The sequence below is a fragment of the Bidens hawaiensis genome, unplaced genomic scaffold (assembly GCF_021521415.1).
Source record: "Bidens hawaiensis isolate Kalapana, Puna unplaced genomic scaffold, B.hawaiensis_p1.1 tig00008759_1, whole genome shotgun sequence".
Lineage (NCBI taxonomy): Eukaryota > Viridiplantae > Streptophyta > Magnoliopsida > Asterales > Asteraceae > Bidens > Bidens hawaiensis.
In genome coordinates this window covers 227718-246581 of record NW_027491631.1, presented here as the reverse complement: position 1 = coordinate 246581, position 18864 = coordinate 227718, and the positions used below count along the sequence as shown (strand labels likewise).

General features: G+C 32.7%; 1 protein-coding gene across 1 annotated transcript; it reads right to left on the bottom strand.

Moving 5' to 3' along the window:
* Window positions 1–3587: 3587 nt before the first annotated feature.
* Window positions 3588–12390, bottom strand: LOC143529821 (uncharacterized). Its single transcript, XM_077025525.1, has 3 exons — window positions 12313–12390; window positions 5906–6568; window positions 3588–3596 (listed from the first exon to the last, which is right to left on the bottom strand). The coding sequence occupies exons 1-3, from the start codon at window positions 12388–12390 to the stop codon at window positions 3588–3590; spliced, it is 750 nt and encodes a 249-aa protein (XP_076881640.1).
* Window positions 12391–18864: the final 6474 nt, after the last annotated feature.

Below are 18864 nucleotides of genomic sequence, written 5' to 3'. Positions count from 1 at the left end.
GCCCTCTTATTTTATAAATATTTCTTGATTACTTTATAATACATGAGACATGCTACTTTTTAAAAGTAATTAGCATAAGGTAATATTGGGGTAAACTTGTCCGTTATAAAATATACATAGAAATAATTATAGCATTGCCTCGCTCAACTTTTATAAATTTAGGAAATAGTTACAACTTTGAACCTTCATCTTTACCCATTTATTCCTTTTGATTTTAATTGTAAACCAACTTTCTACCAACGATTTTCCAATAGCCGTAACTTTTTCATACTATATATTTTTTTAAAATTGCAATATAAAAATGAGCATTTTATTGTCTTTAATTTAGGTATTGTATTGATATAATTTTTTTCAATTACAAAAATTAACATGTTACGTATGGGCGTTCACAATTCGGTTTTAACGGTTTCTAAGTTAAACCGTGAGCTAAACCATCAGTTTGATTTTTTTCATTGAAAACCGAAACTGAAACATCAAAAATTTAAACTGAATTGTTACTAATTATTTGGTTTCACACATTGAGCTTCAATAATAAGTTTACAGTCCGGTCTGGTTTTATATGGCCTATTTTCAGTATAAACCGTAAACCAAACTGTTTTCTATGGTTTGAACATTCAAAAACCGGCTGGCCAAAATTTGGTGATTGGTTTAAACGCTTTCAAGGTTTCAAACGAACCTTTAACATCCATAATTATTACATGGATTACCAGAATTTTTGTTTCCCGCCTCATCATATGGGTACCCATTAGTATATATTTAACTTTAAGGTGTAAAATAAGTGGTCAAAGGTTCAGACTATGTACAACGTAATATTTAGCTTTAAAAAAAAATTGAAAGAAACAAGGAACCCGTATAATTCATTTCATATTGGTATTATTCACTTCTTCACATCTTTTATTTACTAATTACCATAGAAACTCAATTAAAATATTTCACACTTATTAAAAGTAAATATTGATTAATTATAACAGTTATAAAAATTAATTAAGTAAATACTTATAAAAAAAATTATATTTTTATGTAAATAAGTAAAGTTTTTTTTACACAAAATAAGTAAACTAAATAAATAATAAAAAGAGAAAATTACTATTTGCGTCCCTGTGGTTTTAGGGCGGAGACACAATGAGTCCTCGAAATTTTTTTTGAACTGGTTGAGTCCCCGTGGTTTCGAAAACGAACCATTTGAGTCCCTGCAGTTACTTAACTTTCATGGTAAAACTTTCATTTTTCTGAAACCACAGGGACTCAAATTGTTCGTTTCTGAAACCACGGAGACTCAACCAGTTCAAAAATTTTTTCGGGACACATTGTGTCTCCGCCCTAAAACCACAGGGACGCAAACAGTAATGGAATCATCAATGTCTTAACGATGTTTTCATGACGGCTTTAATTATTGTAGGGGCACAGGAGAAGACGCGAAACACAGTGGGGCGGAATCATCGTCATCAATACTGCAGCTTCTAAGAAACGGAATCATCATGCTACTTCAAATATATATTTTATTATATTTATTTTAGGTGGTAGCGTTTTGGTTTTAGATACAGAAATACATACGTGCTTAAGATGCATGCACCATGTGGTGGAAAGTCTAGTGCTTTTGTTATGTCATTTTCTTCTAATTCTTCGATTTGTAATTGTTGTTTATTGATATAAATTCGTTTTACTGGTAAAAGAAATTACATATGTGATATTTTTATTTTATTGTTTGTAAGTTGGGGTGCTAGACTCTTTAATGAGTTTATATCATCGATTTTCGTTACAATGACATATCCTAACATCAATTTACACTACAACAGTTTTTGTTTGATTTGTCATTAGTTTCAACAATAAATTTTCCAATGTCGTCGGTATAGCTCTTAGCGGTGACAAGTCGTAGCAAGAGGTCCACCATTACTTCGACGCTAAGAGGAAAAACATGTTTTCATAAAAGGTGTCGCCTTTATAATATGACTCATTCGCGACGACATGTTGTGGTTAAAGGATTGACTCACCGGCTTTTTTAAAATTAAAATAAATATTTTAATTAAAAAATCACCTTTTTCAACGACTTGTCGTTGCTAAAGGTTAAATCTTACAGATTTCTCCTAACTAAAATCAAGTGTTTGATAAAGTCATTTCTAGCGTGTTGACATGTCATCGCTAAAGAGTTGGCCCAAACACATATTCTTGATTAAAAATATAGATTAAATAAAAATAATTTCAAACCTTTGGCGATTACGCAGCATCGCTAACGGATGTTTAATTTATTAATTTTATTTTTTATAGTTTCCAGATTTTTATTGAACCATACATAAAAAAGAAAACAGTAAATTGACAACTAATTACAATAAAAAACCGTGAAGTTACATAATCTAATTACACAATAAAATTGCAATACTAATTATCATAACAATCAAATATTTTCATCTTCATCTTAAGTCAACAACCCATGGTTTTTTTAATTTTAATTCCTTGATCTTGATTTACTGTATATACAATACACACTATTGAATATATACAATTAAACATTACTAAACATATACAATACATGATATTACACACATGTAATATAACACTATTGCATATATTTACTACATTGATCATTTTCTTCTGATGAAAATTAACAAAATATAATAATGATGAAAGGAAAAAAAATGAAAATATTTTTTCTTTAATTAAAAATATTTTCTTTATGAGTATTTAAATTTTCCTTTTCTAATGAAGAGTTTGTTCTTAATTCTTCTCCTATATATATATATATACGTATTTCTAACCTTTATATACATATAACTTTATGCAGTGGAGGGTTATTGTACAATAATATCTTATCGTACATTACGTACATGATCTTCCAGAGCGTTGGGTTAAAAAATACGCGATGACAGTTTCGTAAATAACCCAGACCAATTCATGATCAAATTCGTCGATTACAAATCCATTCTGATCCAAATTCTGAACTCATCGCTCTATCTCATCCAATTTCTAAACCCTAACCAGAGCTTAAAGTATGAAATCTCTAAAGTCAAAAACCAAAATCAAAATGAAACGTCGTTGAACATCAAGAATCTTCAAAATTAATCAAAAAATGATGATTTAATCAATCAAATTGATGTGTAGAAGGATTTAGATTCATCAATCGATTATGAAATTGCAGAATACTACACTCAATTGAGCTCTGATTACGGTTCAAAATATCACGTTTAAAAATTCTGAACAAAACTGAAGACACTAAAACGTGTTCTGACCAAAACACATTTAAACATTCAAGTTAAACGTTCTGACCAAAAATTAACACCTTTAAATGTTCAAATTAAATGTTATGATAAAAACGAACACCTTTAAACGTTCAAGTTAAACGTTCTGACAAAAAACGAACACCTTAAAAGTTCAAGTTAAACGTTCTGACAAAAAACGAACACCTTTAAACGTTCAAGTTTAGAAGTTCAGAACAAAAAAGTTTAGAAGTTTTGCTTAGAAGTTATGTTTAGAAGTTAAGAACAAAAATGTTTAGAAGTTCTGTTTAGAAGTTCAGAAACTTAATCAGAGCTCATATATGAAATTAAACGTTCTACACAAACCTTTAAACATTAAGAAGCTCATATCTAAAATTAAACTATCTGTAACATAAAATTTAACACTGAAATCACTTCATATAAACTTGTAATCATCAAGAAATCATCAATCGACCATCGATCTCGTCATATGAACAAATCTGGAATGTATTTAGACTTCTATCAGTTGAAATCAATTTTCAAATTTTCAATTCAATTGAAGTGAAGACTACAATGGAGTCAGTGATGATGGTTGAATGATCGTAACGGTTAATTGGATGAAAACGAATTGAAAGAATTTACAATATTGCCATCGCGTGTTTTTTGAAATCAACGGTGTAAGGGTGTCGCGTATGTAATGTACGATAAGAGATTATTGTATTGGATCTTTTATCTATTTATTTATGCAAACCTACTTACACATTTTGGGTCGAAACAAATCATACAATTTCTATGCCATTAGTAATATATATATACATATACGCACATATGCAACAACATATAAATTAAAAATACAAACATGTATATGCATACATACACATATACAAGTATAAGTACATACATAGCATACATAAATAAACATACAAACCTAGGGGAGGGATATTTGAAAACCTTGTTGAGTTTTAAAAATTTAAGAACTTCATTCTTGGCCACACATTTAATTAAATGGATTAGATTATGTTGTTGAGATTAATCTGATTAAAAAATCAAAGTATGAGAGAGAATAAAAATGTAAGTGATTACACTAATTTTTGCGTTCGTTACACATATACAAAAAGTCGACTCGGTGCGTAAAAAATTCTGTAATTTTTACGTATATGTAACCTACATATATTACGTATGTTTAAAAAAAATTCAAAAAAAAATATTACATTGAATTATTTCGAGTTCTTAAAACTTGAAATCTCCCATGCAAACCTATATGTATGATATGCACGCATATATAACCTTCTATGAATGTCGTTAATTACAAAAATTCATCAAATAGTAATTCTGTCAAAAAAATTCCAACGGCAAGTTTTCTTCTTTTGAAATCTCTATATTTTACAAAATAGTTGTTTTCAATTGAGTTCATCCAAAAATCACCTTTTGAAACACAAAACTCAACCATGACTTTCTCCAACCTCTCACATTATTAACCAAAAAACAATTCAAGCCAAATATGAAAAGGTGATTAGTTACGTAACACAGATTCTGAATATTGTCCGTCGTTGATTTCATGATCATATCACCGTAATTCTGCAAAACCGTTAAATCGAGTCTTCGCTTCAATTCAACAACAATGTCAAACCCCAATCTATCATCACTTATATTCATTTATCTTATGATCCTATCATCACAGTCCATTTCGATTTGCATGGCTGATGAGTCCAATGAAGCAGGTACATATGATCCATCCAAATATATATATATTTATGTTTTGTTATGTTTTGCTTCAGTTGATGATTACCATTTTGTCAATATTAATTGCCCTAACCAAATGTGGAACTTGAGGACACCTAATATATGTATCGTAATAAAATGCCATGTTGTTCTTCCCTGCGCACTGAATCTTGTAGGTCTTCGCCATCGTCTCTTGCTTGGAACATCAAAGAATGATAATTCTCCTAAAACCTTGAACATACCTCCCATTATAGGGGTGCAGCGGGATTCTGAAGGTAACATCTTTCAAACTAAAATAATTTGTCTTGATTAATTATGTTAATCACATGTTTGTAACTTAATTAATTGAAATTTAAATTAAAGTAACGTAAATAAAAGGATATATAATATAATTTAATTAAAGTATACGTGTGTGTATATACAAGGTGAGGAGGAATTCAACTATGTAGATGGGACTCCACTTGGCCCAAAGAATTGGGGAAGTATTAAGTCGGAATGGAAGATTTGTGCGGAAGGAAAATCACAGTCTCCGATTAATATTGATGCCAAAAGCGCGCAAGTTACACCAGGCGACTTGAAACGTGCTTACCTGGATGCACCAGCCCGACTTATCAATGGAGTTAATAATATTGGTGTAAGCTCAACCGATTTTATTGCACGCGTTATGATTAATTAATTTATCACCATATTATCATTATTCATGTTAAAATTGTTATTGTTATTTTTTAGACAGAATTACAAATTTTGTCCTTTAAAAAAAGCCAAATTACGGTTCGTGTCCTTTTCTAAGTTTCCTTGCAGGCGGTGTACTTTAAACTTTTTTTTTCTACACGTTATGTCCTTTACGCTAACTGGGTTAGAAAAACTCAGTTAAATGCCCTCACGTGAGGCGCATGTGAGGGCATTTTTGTCTTTTCGTCTACCCTGCAACTTCTTCTTCCTCTTTCTTCTTCATTTTTGTTCTTGCATATATTGTTCTGTGTAGATTTAACAAGCTTGATCGACAACAGAATTCCACCTTCATCAATCACAAACCGCCTGATTTCATCAACACCGATCAAATTTCTCAACACCCCACACGCCAAACCGACCAACTCACCACCCGAACCAGACACAACAGCATCATCACAACCATTTTCACAAATCTTTAACAACGCAGACACACCACCGTGAGCAGAAACCGACCACGCGTTGTCACAGTTCGCCGTGACTTTCATCAAACACCTGGCAGACAACTCTTTACCCAACTCGCTTTCACTCTCCAAACCCTTAATCAACAAACCAATAACCCCAAATCCTACCAACACACTCTTATAACAATCAAACCCACAAATTACCGCCACCGATTTCAACGCCTCTTCTTGAATCCCCAATTCTTTCGAACTAAAAAACTTCATAACCGCAGGAACAAACCCCTCAATCTCCATTGCAATTCTCACATACCTTTCATCCTCTTGAATCACCTCATTAAAGAGAACCAACGCCTGCATCTTCATCTCAACTCGCCCAATTTTAAACCGACACAGCAAATCATTAACATAAAACCTAATATCGTCTCTTGACGCACCAATCCCAGGTTTCGAAACCACAATCGCGTGATTATTATTCAAAAACAACAACAACCCATTATCACCAGTAACATATTCAGACAAACACTAGAAGGAATTGTCGAATTTCGCTGTAATAATATCAAGATCACTCTGCATTAACAGTTTGCCACTGTATGTGTTTTCAATACACTTCTGGGCCAATTTGTTACAGCAATTTATTGTTTCTTCAAGGGTTTGAATGATTGTGAACAGGGTATTACTTTCTCCGTCGCCGGTGCCGGAATAAAATTTCGGCGGGAAGGAGTTGAGAACGTTGAGGATTTGTTCGAGTTTGTGTCGGATTATTTTCCATTTGGATTGGAAGGGTTTGATGGAGTGAGAGAGGAAGATTAAGGATGAGATTATCTCGGTGGTTTTTCTAACCCAGTTGCAGGGTAGACGAAAAGACAAAAATGCCCTCACATGCGCCTCACGTGAGGGCATTTAACTGAGTTTTTCTAACCCAGTTAGCGTAAAGGACATAACGTGTAGAAAAAAAAAGTTTAAAGTACACCGCCTGCAAGGAAACTTAGAAAATGACACGAACCGTAATTTGGCTTTTTTTAAAGGACAAAATTTGTAATTCTGTCTATTTTTTATTTTAAGGTTGTATGGCAAGGAGATGCAGGAGGAATAGAAGTGAATGGTTCAACATACAAGCTAATTCAATGTCACTGGCACACGCCTTCGGAGCACACTATTGACGGGAAGAAGTATGTATGTGTTTAATTTGTAAGTAGTGTTGTATATAACACGCATATATATGCTATTATATAAATAATCGAAGTTTTATATAATTTACTATAAAACGATTACAATAAAGTGGCAGGCAAACGGGCAACAAGCTGCGCCGCAACCCCCTTTTGAACAGCAAAGCCAATCCTGCTAAAAACGAAGCTTTGAGACCTAGAAGCTGAAGAGGTTCCGTGTACGACGCGCTGAACCCTACTCAAAAATTTCACAGCCTCTGGAGCCAGAAAACCAAATGTATCAAAGGCAAATGGTAGAAAGACATGTTGATTATCTAAACAAGCTTTCTCGTGTTTAACAACTTTGCCCGATTCAGCCTTCAACGCAGCCTGACCCACAACAAACCCACGGTCCCTGAGCCCAACAAGAGGAGACACTCCTGTAAGATCCACACAGGCGTGTTTCCCCCCTGCCCACCCGAACACAAGAATATCAGCTGGTCGTAAAGTAGACCTCCCTTCAATAGGATCCGTGAGAAAGTTAACAGGGGCCTCCTTTTTAGCAGAAATCCCTGCCCGTTTAAGAACATCACACAGAACATCCCTAACCAGATCATGTCTGTATTTAAAGCCAGGCAATTCTTTGCAATGCACCGCATGGTCACCAAAAGAATCCAAACAGACCTTGCGACAAATTGGGCAAGGTTCATCCGTCGGGAACATAGGGATCATTAACCGGTACTTAAGGATAGCCCGATACTCCAAACCCGACATACGTTGGCCTAATCCTTCAATGGGGATAGCCGTTAGAAAATCCTGAGCCCGAGGAGCCCGAAGGCATTCAAACACCGCCTTTTGGCGAGGGGATAGATCAAACTTCACTTCTAAACTCTTGAGTGATGCTATTATGCTAACAAATACTATTAAGCTGTGTGCGTTTTATTTACCTTAGAGAAATCAGTTTTATTGACAGATGTACTTAAAATTAAAATCTGGTTCCTACCTTCATCAAGGTTTGTAGTGATGTTTTTACAGGTTCGATGCAGAACTACATTTGGTTCATTCAAATGACAAAGGACAAAAGGCAGTTGTTGGCATTCTTCAGAACGTTGGAGCACCGGATCCTTTTATTGGAAATGTAACCCCTCTCTTAGTCTCTTTCTCCATGTATACATACACTGGGTGTTCGTTTCAAAACCAATACTATATTGAGAACTCTGATAACCACTCTAACCTTTAAACTAGGTGTTATATTAATTTGCATATAGGCTTTCAATATGTCAAGTATTCATTTATTTTTTTTAAATATGACGTTTATATAGCATTTTATCTGAAAAGCATATGTGTGCATATACTATGTGCATATATGTACACTTTTTATACTTTTAAAAATAAATCCCGAAGATAGGAGATCAATTAACCATATTTTTAGATTTAACCATATTCATCAAAGAATACGCATACGTGCTTATGTGTTTCTATTAGTTCTCATCATGCTAATAGTTATGAAATGAACATGTACGTCCATATATAATTATATATAGATCATTCGCACGATCAATGGTGGTCTTCATCCCCCATAAGTTGATTAATTTTCATACGCAGCTAACATAGAAGATCGATGTACTTGATACGAATGAAGAAATTAATTTGGAGAAAATAAGTGCAAATAGTATTAAAGATGGTAGCAAAAGGAATTATAGATATATTGGTTCCTTTACTACTCCTCCATGCACGGAGGGTGTTATTTGGACAATTGAAGAAAAAGTTAGATCGATTTCACAGGATCAAATCAAACTACTTAAGGGATGTCATCAACGTGTAAGCAACAGTTCACTATTATGGTTTCTTTTACTTGAAATTAAAGTTAGCTAATTGTATTATTATTATTAGGGAATTCGTGAGAATAGGCATGTTGACCCAACAACATATTAACAATTAATGTAGGCATTCAATTTCTCAGGCCGTAAAATAGGCAACTCCAAAAGGAACCAATTAGAAATCTTCAAGTGGAACTAACTAAGTATGCTTAATTTTAGCCCGCCATAAAAATTATAACAGGTTCACAATATAACCAATCAAATAGTTACACATGTAAATTTGTCGGCTCTATTCCAGTCGGTGGGCTAAATGAGCCGACTCCATCTTAACCGGCACAACACAGAAAAAAAAGACAGTTTTTTTCCTGTGTTGGCTATATTTTGCTATTTTTGATAGTCAATGCCTATTTTGATGATTATCCTTATTATTACTATTATTAGAGGGACACCCACATAATGCGGGTGGAAATACATACACTATTAATTATGTAGCATATTACTTTTTTTTATTATAACAATATCATACTCAAATTATAGTGAATAAATATCTCTTTTTAAGATGTAATTTTTCTTTAAAATATTAACGATGATGTTTAAAATCATATAGGTAGTTGGTTCAAAAGTCAACGATATATTTTAAAGAATCATATCATATGTTTCAAATGTTGCAATTACTTAACCTCTTAAAATTATGTAAGTTTACGTTTTTGTCATCCTTATATTATAACACATTACGGATTAGAGTTAATTACATATATAGTTATTATAACTTTTTTTTTTACCAAAAATACCTCTTTTTGGTATTAAGTTTTTCCAATGAGCATTCCTAACCTATTCCCTACCCTATATCAATATATATCATATAATTACACTACAGATTATTGTTTTTTCGCTCTCCTGTTTAATTAAATAATATTTTTTATACCGTTATCATTATCTTTTCTCTTTCCTCCACTTACATCTACTTTTCAAAAATATTAAAAAATTATAGGGTATGAATAGTGAATCTTCAAATTTAACTTTCCCCTATAACATTTTCTCTTTCCTCTACTCACAACCACTCATAACCATACCATATAATTTACAAATCATTCTCACATATTTTAAAGGAATGGGCTGAGAATGCTCAGGTTTAGATTATACGGTTTCAATTTTGGAACATGCATGTTGGCGTACTTAGGTCAACGAACGTTAGTTTTGCTGAAAGGACCAAAATGCCCTTTAATAACATGAGAGACATGTTTTTGTAATTAACTATATTTGACTAATTAAATTATTTATGTAATTTATTTAATTTAGTTGGATGGTTTGAATTAGGGATGGGATTTTTTTTCCTAAATACCCGTATTCGTAGTCATTCAGTACTCATACCCATACTTGTACCCATATCCGTCTATTCGTGGGTATGAGTACCTAGATTTACTTATTTTAGGTACGGGTATTACGGGTACTCGTTACCCGTTAGAAATATATAGGGGTTTTTATTGAGATTTCCAAAACTCATAACTCTACACTTTGTTTTCGAGTTCCACTTAATGAAAGAAAGTTAAAGAGGGGGATGGAAAGAGTGAAAGGTGTATGTTCTCAAGTTTTGTTTGTTTATTTTTTTCCGAAAAGAAAAGGAAATATAAAAACTTGTGTTCTCAAATTTCATTGTAAAGGAAAGCAAATGAAGAGAAAATAGAAGGTTTTAAAGCATGAATGTTTTCTTTTTAATTTGGAAAGAATTTGATGCAAAGGAAAGGAAAATAAATTGAATTAAATAGAGGAATGGAAACGAAAGGAAAATTTTCTTTTCTTTTATTTCAGGTTAACTCTGGAACGCAGGCAGTGTTTTTATTGGGATATTCTCAAGGCTTCAAGTGGGCTTTTCAAAACCATTGATAATCAAAATATTAAGGGAAATGTTAAAATACAAATGGAGACAAAAATTAGAAGCATGAGAAGGATTTGTGGGCACAAAAAAAACCCCTCAAAAAAATCCAAAAAATTAATTAAAAAATCATAAATCAAAATATAAATAAAAAGCAAAAAAATTAAAAAAAAACAAAAATGTTTCCCTCGTCATTTTCATCCTCAAAAAAAATTCCAAAAAATTAATTAAAAAAATCATAAATCAAAATATAAATAAAAAACAAAAATGTTTCCCTTGTCATTTTCGTTCCAACCCTCCCCCCCTGGGCGGAAAAACACAATGCAGAGACAAAAGACACAATGACAAAAATGAATAAAAGACACAATTATAACTAAAAGAAAACACAATAAATTGCAAAATATAACACAATGTTGAGTAATATAATACAATATCATGAAAAAAAAAAAGACACAATGTAAAGGAAAAAAAGACATAATTAATGACGAAGATAAACACAAAACACAATTATAAACAAAAATACACAATGATCTTTGTCCCTTAACATTGTGTTTTTTTTTAAGAATGAGGAAGACGATTGAGACATTTTTGTGTTTTTACTTTTTTTGTTTTATGATTTTCATTTAATTTTTTTTTAAATTTTTTTAAGGGTTTTTTTTTTTTTTTTTTGTGTGTGTGGCTATAAATTCCATCCTTCTCATTTTTGTCTCTCTTTTTAGAATAACTTGACCCAAATATTAAATACTAATAGTTCTAATCAAACCTTAGTTCTTTTTTTTTCTTCTTCTAATCAATAACTAGTAACAGCCACCATGTATGGATTTGATATTATGGTTGATTTGTTTCATTTTAAGTTTTGGTATTATGTTTTGGTTATGGTATTACGGGTTTGATTTCGGTATTATAGATAATTGATTGTCATTATCGTACTGGTATTGGTTATACCAAGCTTAGTGAAAAAATTTTTAAGAAAAGAAAAAAGTGGTACCAAAACAGGTACTATCATACCTAAGCATGCAAGATAATAAATTACAGAAATGATTCTTGTTATTTTTATTTTTATTTTTATTAGTTTATAAATACATAACTAACTCCATCTTTTTAATCAATCGTCCAACTTTTTACCGACTCTTGCTTAATTGGTTATGTTTTAGGAATTTCGAGAAAATGCAAGGCCAGTTCAACAACTTGGAGAAAGACAAATTTGGAAATTCGATTTACCAGACGTAACAGAGTAGGTAGCTAGCTAGACTCATTCATGAAAATTGTAAATGCGTACTTGTCTATAATTAAAAAAAAAACAAATCAATTTATTTCTGTATATATAGTGTAATTTTAAAATCATGTTTTCACCATTTGTCATCACATTATTATGTTATTTATGAGTGATCTATAAGACTCTATTACTTGATTTATGTTACTGATTACCTCTTTGGTTTGTGGGGCATATTTCAATCTGGTAGCCGAAGAATAAGTTACTAGCATGTGTAGAGAGACAAGTACCATTGCTACAAATGTAGTCTAACTATATGTGATAGCTGAAACTGTAGAGAAAACCAACGGCTGGTTTATTTTCATGTAAAATTCTTGATTTGATAATGATATAGATATTCAACTCAGCAACCGGCATAACTGATATCGGTAATTTATTTAAGTATGTTTATTACAAGGTAAAAGCAACTAACGTTCAGATATTTTTAAACCCACTTTCGAATTCAAATTTGAAGAAACACATCGAAAAACCGTATTGCAAGGCGTTGAAAAAGAACGTCGATTCGCAACAAACGCAAATGGATAGTGAAGGCGGAATATTTACATACCAAATTGATCGAGTTCAAGATCGTATGGCGAAGTTTGTGATTCAAGAAGCTTTGCCGTTTAGCCACTTCGACAACCCTCGCTTAACCGCCATGATTCGAGTTACGCTTCAACCACAATACACTCACGTAAGTCGTCATACTCTTAAACGTTATTGTTTAAAATTGTGGAAGAAGGCCAAAGAGGTACTAATTGCATATTTTGAAAATATAAATACGGGAATAAACTTAACTAGTGATGTTTGGTCGGCTCCACATGGTCTACCCGAATCTTATCTTTGTGTCACCGCTCATTGGGTAGATCCGTCATCGTGGAAAATGATGAAACGCACCATTGCTTTCGAACTCTTTGAGTATCCACATACGGGAGATAATTTGTTTGAAATTTTAGATTATGTTATAAAAACTTATAAACTAGAAAATAAAATATTTTCAATGGCATTTGATAACGCGTCGAATAATACATCGGCGGTTGATAAATTAAAATTAAAATATACGCCGATTTGCAATGGTGTATTTTTTCACTCAAGGTGTGTTGCACATATCATTAATTTAATCGTGCAAGACGGACTTGCTTCGGATGAGGTTACATCGGTTATAAACGATTTTAGACTAATGATACATGAAGTTTTTAAGAAAAGTAAAAAAAGACAAATGGAATATAGAAAATTTTGTAAAGATACTGGAAGAAAAGCTTTGGGAGCTAATTGGGATGTACCTCATCGATGGAATTCCACTTGCATAATGTTTCAAAGTGCTTTGAAACAAAGAGAAACTTTACAAATGTTTCATTCTAGTCTTGCCGAGAATGATTTGGTAATCCCCTTTTCAAATGAGAAATGGGAAATTATCAATGACTTATCGACTTTTCTTGAAGTTTTTAAAACATCAACTACGAAACTATCGGGAACGTATTATCCGACAAGTCCCTTGGTTCTTTCGGAGTTATTTTTAATCGTTAACAATCTTAAAGAATTTGAAAATAAAAGTCCAATGTTTTCAAACATCATATTACCAATGAAGTTTAAATTAAAAAAATACTTTCTTGAATTGCCACCGGTTTTTACTTGCGCCGCCGCTTTAAACCCAATGTTAAATGTTACGGGGGTTGAATGTGTGATAGACGAAATTTTTTCAGCCTTAGATATGCATGAAGTTGACCCAAACTTTTCAACAGAGGCAAAAAATGATTTTAACTTGAATTTTAAATTTATGTATGACTTTTATTTAAATAAATATGGGTCAAACATACACATGCCTATGCCGGGGAGGTCTTCATCAAGTTCAAGTGCTACTAGAGTACGAGATCCCATGATTAGCCTTATGAACACCGTTCGCAACGTAACGGCTAAAAAACAAAGGAGTAACACCCCTTCAAGCGAACTAGGAAGGTATAGTGCAAATGATTACTCTACCGGTTTATCCGAAGAGGAATATGGCACTTTTGATGTTTTGGCTTGGTGGAAGGTAAGGGAAACCGAGTTTCCTATTCTTGCCACCATGGCCCGTGATTTACTAACCGTCCAAGCTTCTACGGTAGCTTCGGAATCCGCTTTTTCTCTTAGTGGCAGGGTAATATCGGTGAGAAGAACAAGACTAAATTCGGAGTCGGTGGAGATGTGCATTTGCTTAAAGGATCACTTGGACTCAATCGATCGTATTCAACACGTAACCACTCTCGAAGATGAAACACCACTTGATGTTCGAGTGCACGACGAACAAGAAGGCATTTCTACAAGTAATTCCGAGGAAGAAGTCGCCGCTCAATAATTACGACGAACAAGAAGGCTTTTCTAGAAATAATATGTCACAACTTTATATTTATAAGTTTAATGTTTTGTTAGTTTGTTTTTGAAGATTTTAAAACATGTAACCTTTTTTTTTTTGAACTTCTTAAAGTAAATAAAATGAATTTTATGTTAATTGTTTTGTTTATTTTTCATGCTATACAAATACGAATCGTAGTTTAGAATCCAAATCGCAAACGAAAAACGAAAAAAAAAACTAAATGCACTTGTATTGCAAATCCAATGAACAAGTTTACATTGTACAATGGTTACATATTTAACTGATGATGTTCCAACTGATGAAACTCTGCAACTGATGTGTCACTGATTCATATTTTGCATCAGTGACAACAAACTCTGCAACTGATGAATGTTCCCACTGATGAGTATTCCTCATCAATGGCAACCTTCAGTAGTTGTCATCAGTGACAACCTTCAGTAGTTGTCTTCAGTGGCAAACATCTTCAGTAGTTGTCTTTTCTTCATCAGTTAATTGTTTGTGGCAACCTTCAGTAGTTGTCTTCAGTGGCAAACATCTTCAGTAGTTGTCTTTTCTTCATCAGTTAATTGTTTATTTTTATGTTAATTGTTTTTTTTATTTTTCATGTTATACAAATACGAATCATAGTTTAGAATCCAAATCGCAAACGAAAAACGAAAAAAAAGAAAAAAAAATTTTTACACTGTAACCGGTTGGAACCGGTTACGGTACAGGAACCGGGTTAGGAACCGGTAAGAACCGGTTAGATAGGTTAGGGGTCCGAGGGTGGGAGAACCGGTTCGGTTCCCTAACCGGTTCGAGCCTGGAACCGGTTTAAAAGGGGGTTTTGAATATAGGAACCGGTTAGGAACCGGTTCCGGTTCCTAGTCCCAAACCGTTTTGAACATGCCTACGTGACATGATACGCGGCGGGTGAACTTAATTAAACCTTTCTCTTCAATGTTGTACCAAATTTAAGGAACTAACAACACACATGATAACAATACATTGTCCCATCGATAACGTCCCATACCCCTAACTGTTGGATCTACTATATCAGATCCATCGGTAACAACATGATTACTAACAACCAGATTACCGGCCAACAACGTTTATAAACTTTGAAAAACTTTTCTTCAAATCAATCCTTATGCTACTTCTTGCTGCACACAACAAAACTATTACATGCATTTATATTATACTAGTGGGAGAGCCCGCGCGTTGAGGCGGGGATACAACATAGAACTCGGTTGGTAGCGTTTCAAGTCGTTATGGTGCCAACATTACTTGTAAATTGCAACAGGACTGTTGTCTGCATACAATGAATGTCTAAAGTGTTGTTCTTAGTCATGTTTAGGTCATTATGTTTTGTAAAATAACAAAAGATGCTTATATATACATACACACACAAAGGTCATGGTATTGAGTCATCACAAGATGTTCTTTTGCTCTTTTTGGGACTTACTGATTTGTGATGGACATTTGTATGTTTTGAAATTTGTTTGTCTAATTTCAGCCAAGCAAGGAAAAAAATCCATCTTTTAGTGAACCAAATGTATTAAAAAAAAAGTATAACGAGTGAAGCATAAATGCCATAACATTTGTATCCAACTCCATAATAGGAACTTATTTTCATAATGCAGTTGATAAATGCGGAAGATTTCAAATACCAAAATCATATTTGCTAAAGATTTCAAATACAAGAATGCTCCGCCAGTATTTAAGTGTTTAAGGTCACATTAGATAACCTAAATATCAATAAAATAAAACATTACAAGTAGCCCAAGAATTAATAGACTTATTAGTTCCATTTAAATATCTTTGTATATGCTTGAATAAATTAATGAATGCAAATGAAGGAACATAAAATAAGTTAAACAAGCATTCGATAACACTAATAAACTCCACAATCGCCACTTTCACCGTCACGCTCTCTGGAGAATTGGTAACTACGTTTCGGGTAGAATAACAACTTGATTAGTAGTATTATTGTCTACCACGTGTACACTTTCAACCACTTCTATATAAAAAAAACGGACTTCTATATAAAAAAACGGAGCATATAAGCGTGGTTTCAAATTTCCAATGAAAAGTATAAAAAAACAGGTGTATCGTAAGTTCTTAACTCACCTTGCTCGGAATTTATGAAATCCTCAACATGCTAGTTTCCATTATTATGAATGGTCTCTTCAATGTAACTTCCAAATAAAAATAGAATCCGGCTTGCTAAATTAGCATAATGAGCTTCACCAAATCATACCAGTCTTCAAGATAATTCTAAAAGGAAAGAAAAGAAAAAAAAACCATCAATATCTTTTACATATATGGTTCAGTTGAGTCTGTATGAACATCCTCTGTTTGAACTATGGCGGTTGAACTGGATTAAAAAATATACATATTTTATTTACAAAATCTCACATTTTGTTTTCTTAGACTTTGTATTTTGTTAACACTACAGATACACACATCTAAAAAACTAAACACGGCTCATTTATTATCTTAAAACATTAGATAATTAGTCCCATCCTTTTCTTTTTTTACTTCTCAAACAAAGTGACATGCAAAAAAGTGCAAGTATTTTCAAAACCTCCCACCAGTAAAACGACAGATCTAATAGCAAGTGTTGTTACAAAAACTTTGAACTTACTTGACCGGTTGCGGTTGAGCAAAAGTCTCACATCCAACCCTCTTTTGCCTTCGAATTTCGAAATAAAATCTTGCCACATCTAAGACATTAAACTAAATTCCCAGAAATTAGTTATTGATTGCAATATACCAAATATAATAATAATCAAGAAAATAAGGCCCAAATTTAGACTAAACATATCTTCCTCTTTAATTTTAGTTAAGTTAATTGTGCCAGTTATAACCATTTTCCCCGTAATAAAATCATAAAAGATACATACCCTTTTATTATTCTTAATCCAAAAGAAACATCCTTAACGATTTGCCACTTAACCGGGAAAATATCGTCCCATTTTTCAAGTTGCCAAAAATCAATATTCTTTTTATAATCCGTGAGCCCGATCCTTAAAGCAGCACCTACAAGTTGTTCGCTTCCTTTTAACTAAAAACACAACCGTAATTTAATAAAAATAACTGAAAGTTGTAAATTTATTGTAGAACCAATATTTACCCAAACTCGTTCAGAGTTTAACCAAATTGATGTTCAGACTCGTTTAGACTCGTTCAGAGTTTAAGCAAGTTGTAAATTGATGTTCAGAGTATAAGCCAAAGTTCACCTGCTACATTTTCTGTTACATTTTCTGGTACTAAAGAGTAAAGATGGATCAAGAGACCTTTATGCAAACATACATTTTGGGCAACTTCCAACCCATTTTGAGCCATTTATTTTTTAACTAACTTTTTACTTTAGTTTACCCTTTAGAAATGAAAACAAATGTGAATTGACCTGTTCATAATAAACAATAACATGTGCAATTTCTTCAAAGATGAATGCTCAGTCATAATCTTGCTTCCTCTAAGGGCATCATTTTGTATCGTTTGCTGAGAAATACCCAATTTAATGCATCTGGAATTTACCAACAAAAAAAAAACAGTAAATAAACTATCATGTTTTAATAAGTTGAGAAAACTTTAGGCATCTTTAACCTTTTCTTATATAAATTTTATACATGCCCAAAACCTGACCATGAAAACTTGTAACTCGACACCGAAAGTACTCGTACTCATGAAAATCCGAACCCGAACCTAACAAAAGTATGAGCTAACAAAACCAGGCCAGGAAATCTTATAGCTTGAACCCGTTAGTACTCGTACTCATGAAAACCCGAAACCAAAGCTAGCAAACCCGAACCCGAATCAAACAAACCTAACACGACCCTGACTAATTCGAGTCGAGCAGCGATTACTATTTGATGGGTGTTAGATAAACCAAAATAAACCATTTCAAATAGTAGTTGAAATAACACTGACTATGCAAATAAATATATAAGAAAATATTTATTTATTTCGAGATATTAGTTAATGTGTAATAATTATTTTATACAGTGTAAATTATAAAATCTAAATAAACAAAATGTTCAGGTTTAGAGTGTCCATCTGTGTATACATTTTTCTTCAGCAAAATAGACACATCAGATTACGTTTCTTCTCTATCTATTAAAAAAAACATGTTAACTGCAATTTTTTTTTTCAAACTTCCTACATAAAATAGGTTAGGCCTATAATCATATATTGTACTTCCCAAATAGCTGGTTGTTAGTTTGTTATATATTGCAGACGTTTTATATTTTTTCAGATGTCAACAGTCAATCCGTCATACATTGCAACATATGCAGCTAAAGTCTCAATATTAAGCCCATGATCTTTGATCACTTCCATCAATGAAATGGCATCATTGAACTGAACGTGAGATTTTGGACAATCACACTAC

Excerpts from the sequence above, each read along its gene's own strand:
- LOC143529821 (XM_077025525.1), bottom strand. The coding sequence starts at position 12,390 with ATGGTACTTGTCTCTCTACACATGCTAGTAACTTATTCTTCGGCTACC. Across the intron at positions 6,569-12,312 it reads ATGCCCCACAAACCAAAGAG|TGTTTGTCTGAATATGTTAC; the intron begins GTAATCAGTAAC and ends AATTCCTTCTAG.